The sequence below is a fragment of the Apium graveolens genome, chromosome 2, assembly GCF_009905375.1.
Source record: "Apium graveolens cultivar Ventura chromosome 2, ASM990537v1, whole genome shotgun sequence".
Lineage (NCBI taxonomy): Eukaryota > Viridiplantae > Streptophyta > Magnoliopsida > Apiales > Apiaceae > Apium > Apium graveolens.
This window is the reverse complement of record NC_133648.1, coordinates 127,680,910-127,701,468: the sequence shown is the minus strand read 5'-3', so window position 1 is coordinate 127,701,468 and position 20,559 is coordinate 127,680,910. Positions and strand designations below refer to the sequence as shown.

Sequence of the window (20,559 nt, the reverse complement as noted above, 5' to 3'; positions counted from 1 at the left end):
TGCAAGATTAGGCCTGTACCACTAGATTTTATTTTGGATGCTCCGTTAAAATGGAGAACCCAATACTCTTTCAGGGTTGTTTCTTTATTCTTCTCCTTCTCTCCTTCTTCCGAGGTTATTATGTCTTTCCCCCCGACTTCTTTGTCATTAATGGTGCATTTGACTGCGAAGTCTGCTAAGGCCTGAGCCTTGATGGCCGTTTGAGGCTTGTACTTGATATCAAATTCTCCTAACTCAATTGCCCACTTGATGAGCCTTTCACTGGCCTTCGGGCTATGAAGAATGTTCCTCAAGGGTTGGTCCGTCAGATTTCGATCTTGTGAGCCAGGAAGTATGATCTTAACTTCCTCGAGGCTGTGATGAGAGCGAGCGTGAACTTCTCCGTGGTGGAGTAATTTAACTCTGCTCCATGGAGCACCTTGCTTACATAGTATACAGCCTTTTGGAGCTTCTGTTGTTTATTCACGAGGACTGCACTCACGACTTGTTCAGATACCGCGAGGTACAAGTAAAGAGTGTTCTCCGGAATTGGTTTGGCCAGCAACGGGGCTTCAGCCATGTAATTCTTTAGCTGTTCAAAGGCCTCTTGGCTCTCAGCTTTCCATTCAAAGTCCTTCACCTTCTTAAGGGTTTTAAAAAAGGGCAGGCATTTATCTCCAGACTTGTCGATGAACTTCCCTAGAGCTGTGATTCTTCCTGTCAACTTCTGAACGTCCTTGATGGAGCGTGGTGGCTCCATGTCTAGGATGGCTTTAATCTTGTCAGGGTTGGTCTGTATTCCCCTCTTAGAGACTATATGACCCAAAAAAATTCCAGACCCAACGCCAAAAGCACATTTGGCTGGGTTTAACATCATCTTGTGGTGCCTTAGCACTTCAAATGCCTATCTGAGGTGACTATTATGATCGGCCTTACTTAGGCTTTGACCAACATTTCATCAACATAGACCTTCATGGTCTTCCCAATTAGATGGGAAAATATCTTGTTTTCCAATCTTTGGTAAGTTGCTCTTGTATTCTTAAGTCCAAAAGCCATAACAAGATAATAAAATACACCAAAGTTAGTTATTAAAGATACCTTGGGGGTGTCATCCTTATGCATTCTAATCTGATTATAACCACTAAGCCCTCCATAAGCTTAGCATCTCGTGTCTAGCAGTGGCATCGATCAGGGTATCAATCCTCGGTAGGGGTAACTGTCCTTGGGACAAGCATCGTTCAAGTTAGTGAAGTCAATGCACATCCTCCACTTCCCATTGGCCTTCTTAACCATTACGGGGTTGGCCAACCATTCAGGGAATTGCACTTCCACAATGAATTCAGCTTCTAAAAGCTTCTCAACCTCCTGCTTAATGGCTTTCATCCTATCAGGGGCATAAATTCTCTTCTTCTGCTTCACAACCTTTCGGGTTGGGTCAACGTTCAACCTATAAGTTATAATGTTCGGGTCGATCCCAGACATATCAGCTATTTTCCAAGCAAATACATCATTGTTCTCTTGGAGGAAAGTTGTCATTTGGCCCTTCAAGGGATTGTCTAGAGATTCCCCAATATACGTGACCTTCTCCGGGTCTAAGGGGTCTAGGGGAATTGGGACCAAGTCCTCGGCTTGCTTCCCTCTCAGTTCGTTATTCTCTCGGACATCCATTTCTTCTATGGGGAGGACCTGCCCCTAGTTTCATCGGGCTTAAGTGCTGCAACTAGCAACTATGGGCCATTTTATGATCTCCTTATGATTCTCCAATACCGTTCCTAGTTGGGAACTTCAGTTCATGTGGTAGGTTGAGGGTACGGCCATGAACGCATGGATCCCTATTCTACCCATGATGGCATTGTAAGTAGAGGCTACCTTAACAACTTGAAAGTTCAACATTTGTGTGGCCTCTCTGGGCTCTTCTCCGATAGTCACAGGAAGTTGTATTGCTCCTTCCACTTTGCATTTCACATGGTTAAACCCGTAGATGGGTGCATCGGATAGAGTTAGTTGAGAATCATTGTAGCCCATCATTATGAATGTATCATGGAACAGAATGTCCACGAAAGCTCCATTATCCACCCGGACCCTCATAACAGAATAATTTCCAATTATCGGAGTGATAACTAGAGGATCATCCTGAGGAAATTTTAAACCTTCAAGGTCTAGGTCACCAAATTCAAGCGCCATCTATGACTTAGAACACTTAGATGACTCTCCAACTATGCTCATTACTTCTATCGCATAAGCTTTTCGGGAGTTCCTTATAGTACCAGCTGTTGTAGGCACTCCTGAGATCATATTGATTATTGGCCCTCGGGGATGTGGGTTGCGATCTCTGTCGTTACCCCTTCGATCATCATCTCTTCAATCATTATCTCTCTTTTAGCCTCCCGCCTCTTCACCCTTGGTGAAACGTCCGAACTTTCCCCTTCGGATCAGATACTCAATCTCATCCTTGAGTTTCCTACAATCATCAGTATCACGACCAACATCTTTGTGAAACTGTCAGTATCGACTCTTGCCTCTTTTCTCGGGGTCTCCCCTTAGTGGCTTCGACCTTTTGAACTCTTTGTTCTTCTCAATTTCTATAAGGATTTGGCTCCCTGGAGTGTTCAACCTCGCATATTCCGTGAACCTTGGTTGCTGATTCTTCAGAGAAGAGGAGGAGTTAGAGTTTTTTCCAATTTCTGGAGCTGCAGCATGCTTTCGGGAGGGCGCTTAGCCAGGGACATCTTAAAGAACTCGTCTCTAGTCCCTTGTTGTAGGGCTATCATAGCTACCTTATCATCAAGATCAGGGACCTTCAAAGCCTCCTTCGTTAATCGATTCAGATACTCTCTCAGGGACTCCTTTGCTCCTTGGACTATGCCCATGAGAGAGGATGAACTCTTCTCCTGTACTCTGCCACTTATAAACTGCTTGATAAAAGCTTGGCTTAAGTCCTTAAAGTAACATGTGAAATGGGTGCATACGAATGTTATGCACTTAAATCTTCTCTTCGATCGGTCTTGGATCATCAGGATCTCCTAGGGGCATAAGATCACTTGGATCAACCCTTGGGGAAACAGCCTTTCTTGGTATTGGACCATCCAGGTCTATGATTGGAGGAGGATCTCTCTGTCTTGGAGCAAGTGGGGGTCTTGGATTCAGATGCGTCTCCAGGTTGCGCTTCAGCCTTTGGATCTCAGCTTCATGGGCCCTAATCATCTCCTGAACATCTTGGGAATTCGTCCCTTGAGTGCTCCTGGGGCGCTGGTCAGTACTAGTCATCGACTCTTTGCCAGCACGCCTCCTTCTCGGAGCAACATCGTCATCCGATGATTCGGAGTCTCTATCAGTATACGGTCCAGAGAATTCTTGATCCTCCGGAATAGGAGCCAAGCCATATATGTATTGGGGCATCCGCCGTTGTGTTTCACTCCTATTAGAGTGTCCACTCCCTCCAACTTCGGGGTATATAGGCATCCCGTAAGGGGGGTTAGTATCCACAATCGTCGAGTACTCATACCTAACGGGTTGAGAGTTCACAGGTGTATGTAACTGTTGAAATTGGGGATTCGTCCCTTGAGAAGCCGGGGGATTCGTCCCTTATGGCTGAGTCTCAGTTGCCCCTATCAGGATTCCTCCTTCGGTGGAGGCATAGGTTAATGTGGTGGTACTTCCACTACTGATGCGATCTTTCGCGATGGGACATGAGTGTCTGTTCCACTATTGTTTCTGCTCCGTGTGTTCACCATGGTTATTGTAGTCATCCCACAGACGGCGTCAAATATTGTGGAATAAAAACTGGAGTACGTTAGTATTTAATGCTAGGGTTTGTGAGTTTCGAGTTTTAATGTCTGCTCTTGCGTTCGGGACTATCGATCTTTGCAAGATGTCTACGTATCTCCGTGTTGTAGAGAATCACGCCAAAAACGTAGTTCTAGGTTAAGGGGTAGAGCCCTTTATATAAAGGTGAGTCTAGGGTTAGACTTGTGTTGGGAGACTTGATGGACAAGTCTCCAACTTATATGGTAATTATGAGTCCTATAAGGGAAGGAACTCCAGAACCTTCTTTGTAGGACTTTGAATCCGTTTGGGAAAGACGTCTCTGCTCTTCCAGCCATATTGGCCCTAGTCCGTGAACAACTTGTGTTCGTGGACCTTGACGACCTTAGCTGGTGGGCCTTGTCTACATGGACCATCTTGAGTCTGCTACGAGTTCGGATCAGACAGGTTTGTACTGGACTTCAGACAAGAAGCCCAAGTGTAATAAATGCGATATTTAATGTGTTTTTAGGATGTATTTTTTATCCATATCAATGTCAAAATTATAAAAAAGCAACTACATGTTTGTTATTTACTAACAATCAAAACTGGGATAAAAATTTACAATTTTTAACTTTTTTAAACTTAAACAACTACTAAACTGAAATAAGAATACAAGACATAAAAATTTCAGGCAGTTTGTTTTGTTGACTTGCCACATGAGCTATATATAAAAGAAATAATATATACAAATTATAACACTGCTATATAATTATAACAAATTATATGTACAAAGAATTTCACACCTTCTTTTTACAACTCGCAGAGTTAGTGCTCCAAACTAAACTTCATAAAAAAAACTCAATTTTCTTATTTTTTAGAGAAGACACTGCTACGACTTAGTTTATATAACACCAAGTTACAATCTTTACTAGTCAATTTGATGCACGGTCTTCTAAGTCCAGTAAGATTGCTTCTACATTATTTCCCGTGAAACTTGACAGATGAGTTTAGATTTTATTTTGATGTATTGCTTGAATAATCTTCCAATTTTTCATGCATGGAAATAAAATATTTCTTTTTCTTCTTCAAAATCCAATATCCACATTTTGTCTTGACTTCCTTTTTCAAACTAAGATCTTCTATCAACCTATGTGTTTTGTCATACTTGATATCCGTGCTCTATCAAGTCAATGTCAATTGATATTTGCTACTTTAGCTATTGATAGTAAATTCTTCTAGCAGTTGATGGTAGGCTGAGCAGAAAAATCGAAACGAAACCGAAACCGAAACCGGATCGAAACCGGTAAAAACCGAGTATAACCGAACCGATATAAATTGAACCGAGTTAAAACCGAGAAACTGAAAAATCAAACTGTTACTTATAGTCTGGTTTCGGTTTTAGAGTTAAACCGAACCGGAAAAACCGAAACCGAACCGATTATTATAATATATTAATAAATAAAAATATAAAATATATATATACATATATCATAAAAATATTTATATAAAATTTAAGAAATAAAATTTTGGGCCAGTTTTTTTATTATTTGTGCTAGTCCAAATTCATAACAAAGTCCAAATTGATAACAAAGTATCTGCTGCCTCTTGAGTCTTTTAACTAATGATGTAATCGACTTCATGAGTAGTGATTTAGATTAAATTTACTAACGTGCTTGTCAATTTTTCTTCATAATCCGCTACTACTACTGTCTAGAAACTTGAACTATGTAGTGAGTATTAATGGTTCTCTTAATTGGGATTTACTAAAATATAAAACTTGTGCATGGCAAAAGATGTAATATAAAAATAAGATAGTTCTCATGTCTTTGTTTTGGGCTTTGGAGTTCTTTTATTATTTGGTGAATTTTATATCGACTTATCTTAGAAAAATTGAATACATAATTGACTAAGGTGTTTGCATTGCTAATTTGGATAATGAGGTAATTTTTATTTTTTACTGAATCCTAGCTGATAACACGCATTTTTATTGCTTTTTTAATTAAGCGAATATTTTCATTCAAGTTATAGTAATATTTTTTTTGCCGGTCTTAAAACCGAACCCGAAAAATTACAACCGAATCAGGACTTTTAAAACTGAAACCGGTAGCCCGGTTGCTGGAGCGGTTTTGATTTTTAAAACCGAAAATCTTCGATTTCGGTTCCAGTTTTATCAATAAACTGAACCGAAATAAACTGAACCGTGCTCTCCCCCAGTTGATGGCATTTAGCAATTGAGAGTTTATTCTCCTAAGCCGTTGATGATCAACTTTAGTTTGACAATATCTACGATTAACCATCATATTCTATTTATTCATTGAGTCAACTATGACCACAAAATGAATAATTACATCAATAACTATTTATTGAGATTTACATAAAAATGTTGTAAAAACTTATAAGTTGATAAACTACTATGTCAATGAATATCAGACAATGATAATTAGTCGTCGACAGATACATCTACTTAACGAATGATTATGTTATACGTTCTGTTATCATAAATTTTGAAAAGATTTTTGAAGACAAAAAATATCAAAAATCTCAGATATATGAAGAGCGAATTTTTTTTAACTCATGTGAATATACGTTGTGAAAAGTAGTAAACAATTCTCAGCAAATACAAGCACAACCACGAAAGTTAGTTTCTTAACTAACCAACTTGTCTAGAAATCATATTATCATAGAAAATGTCAAAATATTATTCAATACTTTGGGGCGACTAACACATAAACGAATCATATTTTATTTACCAAACAGAAGCAACTTTACAGCAGAAAAATGTTTCAAATAAATCATATGTTTATTGGGATGATTGAAAATGAGTGGAATGTAATGAAATTTGAACTATAATTAAAATGCATGATTGTTCATTATTTCTATTCCTAGCATTCTAAATTAAATTTCAAACACTTGATTTTGAGAACGAATGCTCTATTATTTACCCTACTCATGTTCTTCACAACTTCTATCATACCAGATTTGCACCTACGCATTTTGTTTCTCAAATCATCTATCTAACTTATACTATATTTGAATAATTTTATTATTTCCATTACATTCAATTCCATTCAACTCAACCAAATACAACATAAATGGATCATATTTAATTTAACAAACAAAAACAACTTTTACAACATCAAGCACCTTAAGGGTGATGGAGCTTAAGACAGTCATGATTTGTTGCAAGTACACTAGCAGCAACATGAAATTGCGACAGCAAGGAGAGGAACTTTTCTTTGGATTGTTAAACTAGGCTTTTCACTCATGTCTAAATTCTCCCTAGTTGTTCCATTCGGAAGCTTCCAGTCAAACTTATGCAGAAGATTTGCCAGTACAAATTCATTTGTGGCCATGGCGAAAGCAATTCCAGGGCAGCCTCTTCTGCCAGCTCCAAAGGGAATTAATTGAAAATCCTGTCCTTTGAAATCGATAGAGGAATTCAAGAATCTCTCTGGCAGAAAATGCTCCGGTTCGTTCCATGTTGCAGGGTCTCTTCCTATAGCCCATGCATTAGTTATAACCATTGTTCCAGCAGCAATGTTGTAACCGTTTACTTTCACATCTTCGCGTGCTGATCTTGGAACCAACAAGGGTATTGGTGGATGCAGACGAAGAGTTTCTTTGATCACTGCTCTCAGATACTGCATTTTCTCCAAATCTTCGTCTGTTATATCAGGTTTGCAACCAAGAATTCCTCTGATCTCCGTTTGCACCATATTCATAACATATGGGTGTCTAAAGAGTTCTGACATTGCCCATTCCAGGACTGTAGCCGTGGTATTAGTTCCAGCAGCATATATATCCTACAACATTAACTAATTATTTTAGAAATACACATGTACTATGGAAAATAAATAAAATTGTCTTCAATTCAGTAAGTGTTTACCAGGAGGATAGCCTTGACACTATCATTTTCGATTGATATCCCATGAGTAGTTTCCTTCTGTATTCTGAGCAGGATATCGACAAAGTCCTCCTTATGTTCTGAATGAATATCTTTTTCTCCCAGATTTGCTTTTTCTTTTTCCATGTGCTCTTGTACAACTCCTTGGAGGAACTCATCTAGTTTCTTAGAAACTCTGTCCACTTTCGCATCCAACCCGCTGATTTGATCAATCCATCCTAGCCATGGAACAAAATCCGCAAAACTATAACTACCCAGTAACTCCAGAAACTCCTTTAAAAGCATCTTAGATTCCCTCCCACTTCCCTCTTCGCTGTACTTCTTCCCAAACGCAGACCTACAGGACACATCATTGGTAAGTGTCACAAACAGCTCGCTTAAATTCACAGGTACCGAAGAAGACAAGTCTCTAATGTTGTTCACCATAAGGGCAGTTTCTTCTTCTCTTAGTTCCCGAAAAGATTGCACTCTTTTGTTGCTTAAAAGCTGCAGAACGCTGATGCTTTTTAGCTGCCTCCAGTACTCTCCATAAGGTGCCACAGATATATCCTTCCCGTTATAGAGCAGACGCCTGGAAAGACTTGAATCAGGCCTGTCAGAGAACCATATGTCCTGAACTTTCATGACTTGGCGAGCTGCATCCGCAGAGGAGAGTACAAGAGTAGGCACACTGCCAAAGTGAAGAAGCATGATAGGACCATGTTTTTGAGCCAAAGATCGGAGATTGCGGTGAGGAAGCAGTCCCAGCTGATGAAAATTTCCTAGTACTGGGAGTCTTGATGGCGAAGGTGGCAAGTTTTTATTGCTCAGTGGGGCATCAAAAAATAAGCATTTGATAAAAAAGAGTAAGATGATCAGTGGTGGAATAGCAACCACAAGGTCCTGCAACAACAATCTGGTGTCGCCTTGTATGAAAGCCATTATTTCTTTCTTTTGTCTTGATTTGTCTATATTTTAGTTATTGCAAGTCTATAGAAATTTTTTATAAATGGACGAAAAGAGTGAACACTCATCTATTATTTCAAGTTTCATCTTATCATCTTATCAGTGGCAGGGAATTACTATCAAATTCCCTGTTATATGCGGCATTGACTTTATGGAGTTTTCAATCGCTTTCTAGATTACATATTTTTTGTCATACCTAAGGTTAAAGATAAATAGATAGTGAAACATATTGGGTGTATAAATAAGTAAAAGTTAATAATCTGCAAACTAAATACTTGTGATGACAGCTTAAGATTTATGAAATCTACAGAGTTGGTAACTATAAGCACGTTAGATTCGAAAACTATCAAATATTATGAATTTTTATTCACATATTCATTTTCGGTTGGCCCCCAAAGAATTTTATCAGCATCAATCAAACATATCATATAAGCACAATATTCTAAAAGCTTCATTGAGTTGATGGTAGATGGTATTACAAATTTAAATTGTGAAGCTGATGCTACATAATACGAACATGGAAGAATATTAAGGTCTCCGTGTCTGTCCCATTCATATTTTTTAAGTAAAGTTCACTCTGTACATTAGAGGGTTCTGGTTTGGATAACAGTAAAATAAAAACATGTAGTTGCAGCAGCAAGGAGATGAACTTTTCTGTGAATTGTGACACCGGTGCTTTCCCTCATGTCTAAATTATCCCTAGTTGTTCCATTCCGAAGCTTCCAGTCAAATTTTTGTAGAATATTTGCCAACACATATTCATTGGTGGCCGTGGCAAAAGCGATTCCAGGGAAGCCTCTTCTGCCAGCTCCAAAAGGAATCAGTTGGAAATCACGTCCTTTGAAATCAGTGGAGGAATTTAAGAACCTCTCTGGCAGAAACTCCTCTGGTTCGTTCCATGTTGTGGGGTCCCTTCCTATAGCCCATGCATTAGTTATGACCATAGTTCCAGCAGCAATGTCGTAGCCATGTACTTGAACATCTTTGCGTGCTGAGCTTGGGACCAACAAGGGTATCGGTGGATGCAGACGAAGAGTTTCTTTAATTACTGCTTTCAGATACTGCATTTTCTCTAAATCCCGATTATCTATATCAGGTTTGCCACCAAGAATTTCTCTGACCTCCTTTTGCACAGTATTTATGACATTCGGTTGTCTCAAGAGTTCTGTCATTTCCCATTCTAGAGCTGTAGCTGTGGTATCAGTTCCAGCAGAATATGTATCCTAGAACTTAAAATCAGTAATTGTTATCAAGATGCACACATACTTTTGTCTCCAAATGATTAGTGGCAGAATTTTAAACACTCACATACCCATATTTGAGCCATCAACCTATATTTACCAAGGTTAGATGGATATTTTAGAAGACTAGGGATAACACGAATACATAATATAAAGAAAAATTAAAAAGTTGTTCTTAGTTAGTCCTTACCAAGAGAATAGCCTTGACATTATCAGTGTCGATAGATATCCCATGAGTAGTTTCTTTTGAATCTTAAGTAAGATATCAACAAAGTCCTCTTTCCGTTCAGTTGTAGGAGTAATGTTTCTTTCACCAAGTTGCATGTGCGAACAACAGCTTTGAGGAAGTCATCAAGTTGCTTAGAAACTCGGTCCAGTCTAGGATCCAAGCCGCTGATTTGATCAATCCACACTATGCCATAAGTGACTACGCCGTAAGTGGGCTATATTGTAATGCAAGTGTTACAAGATTCGTTACATTATCTAAGAGATTTTTGGCCTATTGAAACACCTCTCTTGCAGTGTTACGATAGCTATAAAGCTAGTGTCGACAACATGTAACACCAACAACTGGTGTTATATTAGATACTTTTTTAATTTTAAAAAATATCAAAATAAAAATATTATCATAAATTAGTAATAAAATTATATCATGGATTATTAATGAATCAAGAATGTAATATACAATATAATATAAACTAAAAAATGTATTTATTATACATAAATTATAAAATTAACTTTTTAGTGTATTATTAAATAAATAATAAATTAATAATTAAAATTAAAAACAAAAAAATATAAAAAAATAAAACTCCCCCCCCCCTAAACTTTACTAGGTAAAAAGGTGGGCGGCCCCCCTAAAATGAACTAGGTAAAAAGATGGGCGGGGTTTTTCCCCCTAAAATAAAAACATATCCGGACTTTAGACAAAACACATTTAACACGCTCAAACAATCTCTCTCATCTCGACTCTCTCAAATCACTCTCTCTATGGACTCTCAAAAAACAAAATAAAGCCTTTTGTAATAGAAACTTGGCTATAGTCTATAGTCTGTACACAAAGTGGCATAGAGTTTGCATATTTTACAGCGTTTTCAAATCTTACCTCTTCCCCAATGATTTAATATGCCTCTTGTTGTTCTCTTAAAAATCTCTGGACATATATTTAGCTTTAATTTTGTTTCTAAACAATAAACATAGCATTCAACAGCCAAAAAATATAACAAACTAGATAGTCAGGGCCCAACCTAACCTGATGTTAGCACCACTGCCAGGCAAATGAGCAGTCACATTTTTTGACACCCATTTCTCAGCAGCCTTTGGACTGGAAGCCAGAGTTGCTAACATCTCATTGGGAATTCCAACCATAATCTCAATGTCAGTATACCGTAAAGCTCTCATAGCCTCGTAATCAGCATCAAATAGTTTTACTTTCCGTAAAATTCACTGAGCTATAATCTCTCGACAAAATCTCATACACAAAGGATTATCAAAACATTACGTTACAGTCGAATTATACTCAGCTAGAAATCATTAATAATTAAAAAACACTATTTCTAAATAACTTAATTTTATTCATCACATAACATTTTCAACAGGAGATGCGTAACGGCTAACATAAACACATATAAATTAATTAAATTAGAGAGAGGCACATAAAGGGGTAGGGAGGCGGGGGGAGAGGGGGAGAGCGAGAGAGAGGGAGAGGGGGGGAGAGAGAGGGGGGAGAGAGATTTGACCTTTTTCTGTTTGCCACATCCAGATTTAGCTGGTTTTGAAGACGGAGGAGGTGCCTTTTCTTTCTCAGGTGCCTGCAATTCATTTCATACATATATAAATTGAAATACTCACATACATACACAATCAAACAAAACACTCAATTGATTAGTTGTTAAGAAAGAACTAAGGTCTAAAGTCCCAATTTGAAGCCATGGAAACCTATAAAATAAATCAAAAAAATTAGTAACAACCTTTAATTTAGATTCATACATGTGCGTGTGTGTGAATTCAAATATCAAATCTCCACTTTCTTTTTCAATTCATCATTTGAGAGTCCATAGAGAGAGTGATTTGAGAGAGTCGAGATGAGAGAGATTGTTTGAGCGTGTTAAATCTGTTTTGTCTGAAGTCCGGATATGTTTTCATTTTAGGGGGAAAAACCCCGCCCATCTTTTTACCTAGTTCATTTTAGGGGGGCCGCCCACCTTTTTACCTAGTAAATTTTAGGGGGGGAATTTTATTTTTTATATTTTTTGTTTTAAATTTTAATTATTAATTTATTATTTATTTAATAATACACTAAAAAGTTAATTTTATAATTTATGTATAATAAATACATTTTTCAATTATATTATATTGTATATTACATTCTTAATTCATTAATAATCCATGATATAATTTTATTACTAATTTATGATAATATTTTTATTTTGATATTTTTTAAAATTAAAAAAGTATCTCATGTAACACCATTTGTTGGGGAGGGGGAGAGGTGGGGAGAGAGAGGGGGAGAGAGATTTGACCTTTTTCTGTTTGCCACATCCAGATTTAGCTGGTTTTGAAGATGGAGGAGGTGCCTTTTCTTTCTCAGGTGCCTGCAATTCATTTCATACATATATAAATTGAAATACTCACATACATACACAATCAAACAAAACACTCAATTGATTAGTTGTTAAGAAAGAACTAAGGTCTAAAGTCCCAATTTGAAGCCATGGAAACCTACAAAATAAATCAAAAAAATTAGTAACAACCTTTAATTTAGATTCATACATGTGCGTGTGTGTGAATTCAAATATCAAATCTCCACTTTCTTTTTCAATTCATCATTTGAGAGTCCTTAGAGAGAGTGATTTGAGAGAGTCGAGATGAAAGAGATTGTTTAAGCGTGTTAAATCTGTTTTGTCTGAAGTCCGGATATGTTTTCATTTTAGGGGGAAAAACTCCGCCCATCTTTTTACCTAGTTCATTTTACGGGGCCGCCCACCTTTTTACCTAGTAAATTTTAGGGGGGGAGGGGAATTTTATTTTTTATATTTTTTGTTTTTAATTTTAATTATTAATTTATTATTTATTTAATAATACACTAAAAAGTTAATTTTATAATTTATGTATAATAAATACATTTTTTATTTTATATTATATTGTATATTACATTCTTAATTCATTAATAATCTATGATATAATTTTATTACTAATTTATGATAATATTTTTATTTTGATATTTTTTAAAATTAAAAAAGTATCTCATGTAACACCAGTTGTTGGTGTTACATGTTGTGCAACACCAGAAATTCTCAGCAACATTAGCTTTATAACTATTGTAACACTGCAAGAGAGTTGTTAAAATAGGCCAAAAATCTCTAAGCTAATGTAAAGCTCGTTGTAACACTTGCATTACAGTACCCCACTTATGGCGTAGTGAAAACACGAAGGTAATAACAAACTATAAAGACTGTAATTGACAAAAAGGTAAAGAAAACGTATTTCTTATCGTTTTCCAAATTCTGATAAGAAGAAGAACACAACAGTTGATATCACTTACAGGATAAAACAGCAAGAACTAACAATAATTAAGAAGAACTAACAATAATTTTGCTATTAATTAGACTTAAGTGACTGTTAAACGGGGCTTATTTTGAAATCCAACAAGAACTCGTTGAAAATGAAGGGAAAAGTGAAAAGGACATGTTTTGCCTTGCCATTCAAATTTTTCAAGAAACTTTATAAATTAAACTGACTTCCAATATATAAATGAGTACTCTGAATTTTATGATTTGTGGCACGATTCAACTTCCACCACACTGAATAATGCATATTCAAACAATAGTACCTACCTCGTTTATGAGAAAAGAAACTATTAATTATTCAATAATATAATATCATTATATATGTTAATAGTTAGATGTCATTATTTACTTTACAAAGAATGGACATGTTTGGAAAAAGCTGATTTTGAGCTACAAAACAGAGACAAACTTCTCATAATTCTGGTTACCTATTTGAATCATGCACTCTGATTGAGCTCTGAAGATTTTCAATGGATTTCGATAAAGTCAAAGTACTCGGGTGATTTTATCATGACGATGATGCAAGGATGCGCCTCCAGAGTACTTGTATGGTTGTAACCTGGGACAATAGGTTCATGACTTGACCAATAATAGTTGCTGATAACATATTTGTGAGTAAAAGTTCATCCCTATAAAGTACCTAAAGTTCAGCCCTGATGTGGAAAACTTGGATACGACTGCTCATTAGTATGCATAAATCTATTGCCAATTCGGGCTCCAGCCTAATTAATTAACTATAAATGCAGCCTTAGTAATTAAACATGTGTTGTGTTATTAAGTAATTATTAATACTAACAAATATATTTGATTATTTCATATTGTTTCAAAATATTTTATGACTCTATTTATGATCAGTTGCGGATCATGAGTTATCTGAAGTATTGGAAGTATCGCGTACTTTACTAGGTACTTTAGTAATTAAGTGAGTATGTTATAAGTCTGCGGTGCAAATTCAATTTTTTAATATAATTTTCACTAGATTTTTTCAACACTTTCTTTTAAAAAAAATTATTTATATGTAATTAAAAGTAATTATTAAAAATTTATGAACTACGTCTCTTTTCATTTTATTACTCCATTATATACGAGATAACTGGGTACTACAATTTGGGGAATTAAACCAAAATTTATCTACCTTACATTTAGGGTGTTCGTCCCAATTGTCATTTTTCAGTAAAAAATAATTTTAAACTCAAAACACTAATTCATATAACGTTTTACATATATTATTATTTTTTCAATAATTTTTTTAAACCCAAATAGAAAACTCTTAAATCCTAAATTAATAAAAAAAATATTTTAAATTATTTCTAAAACCCAAAATGGGATTGGTATATGAAATTTTATAAATTATTAAATTAAGTTACACCCTTAAATTTTAAAATTATTAAATTTTTAGTTTACATTTTTGGTTCGTAAGGTTTAAGGCCTTTGGCCGTAAATCCTACATTAAACTAGGGTTTTAATTTATTAATAACTATTTCTTTTATTAATTTCTTTTTTTAATACTTTAAAAATCAAATGAGGACTGTTGAACCCTATAATTTCTTTTATTTTCAAAACGATTAACATTTTGGACTATAATTATGAGAAATGTAGAACTGACATTTTGACATTTCGGTCCATTCCTTTTGAATTTACGTCCTGCCTTGTTCTCTGGGAAGTAGCAGTGGACCAGTCCGCATGCTCACTTTCAATAGTGCTTTCAGATAGTTTATCTTGACTAAATCACCCTCCTCTATTTTTGATTTGCCTTTGCCTACTTCTCTGACCTCCTCCTTCAGTTTAAACATGATGTTTCTAAAGTTGTTGATGATGTGTGAAATCCAGCAAAGAGAATATACTGCAGGAAGTATGCAACAGGTAAACTTTCAATGCAATTTTGTAGTAGACAAAGAAATCGTTATTCATGTAACAATACAGTGGATCCAGTTTTTGTTCATTTAACTTTCTGTTACAATTCTAGCTCATCAATCCCTGAGGACAATGTTATGTGACAAAAGGCTAACAGATGATGAATACTATTTTGGAAGGGAGAAATTTTGTTAGTTACTAAGATAACAGCTTTAGTGCAATCTTTGTGGATCGATAGAAAAGCCAGTATCGGTTTCTGTCTGAATCTCAAGCAAAATGGATACAAACTACAAAGTCTTTGTTTGTATAACTATTATCTGATGCAAGAGAATTTTGATGATCTTTAATAACATGTTCCACAAAAGCATCTGCCTCGTTTGCTACTCTCTCCAGTCCACCTTCCCTTTCAGCCAGAAAACAATCCATAGGAATATAATTTTAGGGAAAATTGCTCCAGCATCCTCATTGCTGTCACATTTGATAATATACACGAGGATTATTTTGTCTTCGAAAAATTGAATATTTTGTATCCCCAGTTGTATTTGAGCCGATTTATGCTAGATTCGGGGTTTTAAATACAAATATATGTATTATTTTATTTTATATTATATTATGTTAGCTAACATCAGATAAATATTACCATAATTAATATTAAATTTAAATATATCATACTATTTGGGGACAACATTCTAAACATAGCACCTTATTACTACAATATTTTATAATATAATATTTTTCATTAAAAATATTTCTGCACCAAATTTTGCAATATATGATTCTGGTCTGGAGTTCACTGAATTGTTTTTCAATAAAATGTAATATATAATAAAATAATTATCAGGGGGGGGCTTATAGTAAATATCACATAGCCTTGTAATGAAGCGGTAGAGCTATCAAACAAAAATCTTGGAGAACAAACAGTGTGTTGAAGCAGTTACTCTGGTCACCACACTTGTCTGCCCCCTTGACCAAACATGGCGGAGCCAAAAACAGAGGAACCCCATGTCACAACTTGCTCAATTCCAATACAGAATTCCCCAGACTCCGTCGAAGATCCCGTAATCTCCGACACCAAAACAATCATAGAGAAGAAAGATGCTGCAACCTATCCAAAGGCCAAAAGAAGAAAGAATTGTCCAAGCGCACTAGAAAATACCAGTTTCACATTCGACACCACTTGCCAAACACTTCTTCAGTTCACTCCCAAGTTTGGTTCTTTCAATTTGGTTCACCCACTTCCAGCTAGCTGTTCAGAGAGTAAACAAGACAAAGATGAAGAGTTGGAGCATAATTCAGTCAAATATGACACTGTCAAAATTGAGCTGCAAAAATGAGTGGCACGGAAATATAGATAAGGTGATCATCATCGTATTATTGTAACTGTCACAACTTTACCTATTATTACTTAACTACCTATCATCATTAGTTTTGGAAACTTGATCACTTGAGTTTCTTGTTTGTAATAATAATTGTATCTAATTGTCTTACCCTGTCATTATTTTTTTAAAATAAAGCTTGCTTTGGTCTATAGCTGTGCTAATTTTTATTAACTTGAATAATATATTTTGATATTACTAATGCTTAGGATTAAATATACAGTGTTATTGCTTAGTTCAATGGCCGATATACAGAATGATGTTTAAGAAAATCAAGAATTCAAGTCAAAACAAATTTTAAGATTAATTTATTTACTAGTATATATTTATACTGGGAGAATATGCAAGTAGAAAAAGTTTAAAATAATAATGTTGATATTAGATGTGCACAAATAGAATAATTCAAGATGTGTCAATACCGTCACCTTTAACTAATTAAAAACTATAAATAATGACCAGTAACATGATCGGAAATAGCTGTCAGCTGACTTGTTCGTTAGCATATTACACGTGCATACGTGTTAAATGTCACAGCATGCGTGTACTTAAAAAGCACACAAATCTAATAATCGGATCTATTTCGTATTGATTCATTTTCAGATTATTTATATATTTTGAGATCATTTGTCAGATCGAACATAATTTGATTCAGATGTAATTTGGATTAAAGTTAGATGATTAATAGCAGACAAAATTCGGTACAAATTAAATTCGGCCGGATATTTTCGGATCATAACTTATTCACTTTTTCAATTTTGGAGACTTTAAAATTTTTTTTTATTAAATGTGATATTTATATTTTAATATAAAGCAATTTTTCAAAAAAATATGTTTAAATAATAATGTTATCTTAAATATAAAATTTAAATATAAATTTACGATTTGGGTAATTTTCAGATTGATTTTATTTACTTTTTAGATCACTATAGAATTATATGATTTGAATCTCTGATCTTGTTTTCTTTAATTGCTGTTTTGGATATCGACCCATTTTGACCGGTCGGGCTGGATCAACCCACTATAAATTTCATAATAATCACTGCATGGCAAATAGTATAGTTATATTTTATTTAACATTCAAAATCAATTTGAATAACTCACTAAATTATAGTCATTTTTCTAATGCTAAATATATACGGTAGAATTTTTTTCTTGAACAACATATGGCTAAAAATTTGAAGAGGGTAAAAATGAAGTCGCCGAGAAAGCTATAATAATTTTTTTTCCCAAGAACAACATTTTACCCAAATCTTGAAAATAAGTGATCTCAAATCCCAATCCAGTGCTAGAGAGTACAAATATTTTGAATATCCTTCTTTGAAAATCCTAACATTCCTTGAATATATGTACTATCAACCATATCACCATTCACTACTACTTATTACAAAAAGTATACATTCGTTCCTAACCTACATTTCTTGTACGACCATATTTATTTATTTTCCAACTTGAAATTAAACGGGTCACTTTTCATTTTACTCTTTATTTTTGTTCCAACTTGAAAACAGGTAATTTTTCAATTTACTCTTGACAAAATCAAAAAAAATATAAATACATCTTCTATGTATAAGTTGTCAAAAAGTGTTTTCATGTTTCTGCTAATGATTGGCAAATTTTTTTCTCTGTCCAGTGTTTACCCTAATTTTATGTTTGTTTCCAATTTTAAATTATTAGCTCATACATATTACAACATAATTTTGTCTTAACATAACTTTTTCTCTGTATCTCAAAATGCGAAAATGACACGATATGATCTGACTTTGGAGAAAATGTATGCAAATTTGGTGATCGATGATGAGGAAGAAGAGGTAATGATTGTGCCAAGCGAGGAGGTGGGGGTATCAAAATGCTATTGGAAGGTTTATTGACGGAAAAGAATATCAACTATAATGCAATGCAAAATGTAATGGCGGGATTGTGGAGATCAAAAGAAGGGATGGAGGTATATGAAATGGGCGGGTATGGATACTCATTGGTATTCTTTCATAAACTGGACATCCAAAAAGTTGTAGATGGGGTCGTGGTCATTTGAGCAGGCGATGCTAGTTTATCATCAAGTCAAGGAAGGGGGAGATCCGCTTGTAGTTCCATTGCAACAAGTCAAGATGTGGATTCAAATTTATGATATACCAAGAGGGTTCATATCTAAGAATATTCTTAAAAGTGTGGGCTCGACAATTGGCACGTATATCAAATCAGATCTGATTACATTTGTAGGAGGGTGGAAGCCTTATGTACGTATTAGAGTTTCGATAAACATAAACAAACGCTTGAAACGTAGAGTGAAAATAAAGAGAGAAAAAGATGGGTGGAGCTGGTTAAATTTAAGTACGAAAGGTCGGGAACATTTTGTTTTGTTTGTGGGATTATAGGATATGCGGGAAGAGATTGTAGTGTAGTGTATGCTCATCCGAAAAAAATAGTGGAGAAGGCATATGGTGGCTGGTTACGTGCACTAAACAAGAACACAATGAATAATACAGGAGCTCGGTGGCTTAGATGGGTGAAGGAGATGGTATATTGGAAAAGATGAAAACCACATAAACAACCACCGTACACGGTGGAATACAAGGGGAGGAGAAATTCTTGGAGGTTGACGGAGTGATACGTCAAACAACGGCTGACACAGAGGAGATCAGGATCCCATCATGTGAAAGTAAGGAGGTGTTAATGCGTGGCGAAAATAGTGCAGTCAGGGAACAGAAAATGGGGGATGTGGGGGTAACAGATAAGGAAAAGAAAGCTGAAAATATAGTTATTGATACTAAAAGAAAACAAGTGGATGCAAATGTATTCGCAGAGAAGCATGGGCTGGATACGAAGGAATATATGGACAACCAATCATTAGTTGGGCCAAAAAACTTGCTAGTGGCGGGTCCTGGAGTCCAGATCTGCCGAGGGTCATGAGTCTTTTAGCTTGGAACTGTTGTGGGCTGGCCAAACCACAGACAATTCAATTTCTTTATTAAATCAATAATCAACTTTGGGCCATCATAATATTTTTTAAGCGAGACACTAGTTAAGACAAATAAAGTTGAAAAGGTGAGTAAAAAATTAGGTTTTGCGAGGTACTTTGCCGTCGAGGCTCAAGGACATGGTGGGGGGCTTGCTTTGTTGGAAAACTAGAGGTGGAGTAAATATTATGGGTAGTTGTAGTAACTTTACTGGCGTCGAGTGTATTCATGAAAATATGGAGAAATGGAGGTATACATGTTTTTATGATTTTCCAGAGCGAAGACGACAAGTAGAATCTTGAAATTTGATAAGGAGTTTATCAATAGCTTCGACACTACCCTGGTGTATTATTGGAGATTATAACGACATGAGTTCTATGAGAGAAAAAAGGGAGGCCAACATCAACCGAGAACACTGTTAGCTGGCTTTTCAGAGACTCTAATGAAGTGTGGGTTGTAAGACCTAGGTTTAATGAGAGATATCTATACGTGGGAGAAATCAAGGGGGATGGAGAGATGGGTACGAGAGAGGCTGGATAGAGGACTGGCTACGGAAAAATGGCGTGAGATGTTCCCAACTGCAGAGGTACTGGTTCTCGAAGTATCCACGTTTGACCATATGGAGTTGTTCTTATAGCTAAATTGACAAGTATATGTTCGAAAAATAAGCATATTTTGGTTTGAAAATATGTGGATCAAGGAGAGTGAATGTCGAAGTATTGTCCAATTGAGTTGGAATTAATGAGATACTACTGATATACTAAATAAAATTATTAGGTGTTGTACGAAATTGGAAGAGTGGGGATGAAGTTTAATCAGGGATATGAAAGTACGATTGGCAAAATATAGAACTAAGATGAGGAGGCTTAGAACTCGATGATATGAAGTTGGAATTCGTCAATTTAAAGAGGCAGGATGGCAATATTTGGGATTAATTGAGAAGAAAAAATATTCCAGCAAAGGGCTAAACAATTTTGGCTCCGTGATGGT

The 20,559-nt window shown here is 35.6% G+C and overlaps 4 protein-coding genes across 19 annotated transcripts; all 4 read right to left on the bottom strand.

Annotated features, from left to right (window-relative positions):
* Nucleotides 1-1,167: 1,167 nt before the first annotated feature.
* On the bottom strand, nt 1,168-1,647 carry LOC141693119 (uncharacterized). The gene has a single exon (XM_074498127.1). The coding sequence runs from the start codon at nt 1,645-1,647 to the stop codon at nt 1,168-1,170; it is 480 nt and encodes a 159-aa protein (XP_074354228.1).
* A 117-nt stretch (nt 1,648-1,764) lies between these two features.
* Nucleotides 1,765-2,163, bottom strand: LOC141693108 (uncharacterized). Its single transcript, XM_074498117.1, has one exon. It carries the CDS (start codon nt 2,161-2,163, stop codon nt 1,765-1,767), a length of 399 nt encoding a protein of 132 aa, XP_074354218.1.
* A 4,645-nt stretch (nt 2,164-6,808) lies between these two features.
* LOC141707841 (cytochrome P450 736A117-like) lies at nt 6,809-8,651 on the bottom strand. Its single transcript, XM_074511244.1, has 2 exons — nt 7,613-8,651; nt 6,809-7,529 (listed from the first exon to the last, which is right to left on the bottom strand). Exons 1-2 carry the CDS (start codon nt 8,549-8,551, stop codon nt 6,918-6,920), a joined length of 1,551 nt encoding a protein of 516 aa, XP_074367345.1. The 5' UTR covers nt 8,552-8,651; the 3' UTR covers nt 6,809-6,917.
* A 353-nt stretch (nt 8,652-9,004) lies between these two features.
* LOC141707839 (cytochrome P450 71A8-like) lies at nt 9,005-12,720 on the bottom strand. Of its 16 annotated transcripts, none has more exons than XM_074511242.1 (6): nt 12,570-12,720; nt 12,339-12,410; nt 11,556-11,627; nt 10,007-10,259; nt 9,888-9,906; nt 9,005-9,798 (listed from the first exon to the last, which is right to left on the bottom strand). In XM_074511242.1, the coding sequence occupies exons 1-4, from the start codon at nt 12,588-12,590 to the stop codon at nt 10,029-10,031; spliced, it is 396 nt and encodes a 131-aa protein (XP_074367343.1). In that variant the 5' UTR covers nt 12,591-12,720; the 3' UTR covers nt 9,005-9,798; nt 9,888-9,906; nt 10,007-10,028. The 16 variants fall into 16 exon arrangements, with proteins under 16 accessions (XP_074367343.1, XP_074367341.1, XP_074367344.1 ...); XM_074511240.1 differs by having other exon boundaries at nt 9,005-9,804; nt 12,570-12,719; XM_074511243.1 differs by lacking the exon at nt 9,888-9,906.
* Nucleotides 12,721-20,559: the final 7,839 nt, after the last annotated feature.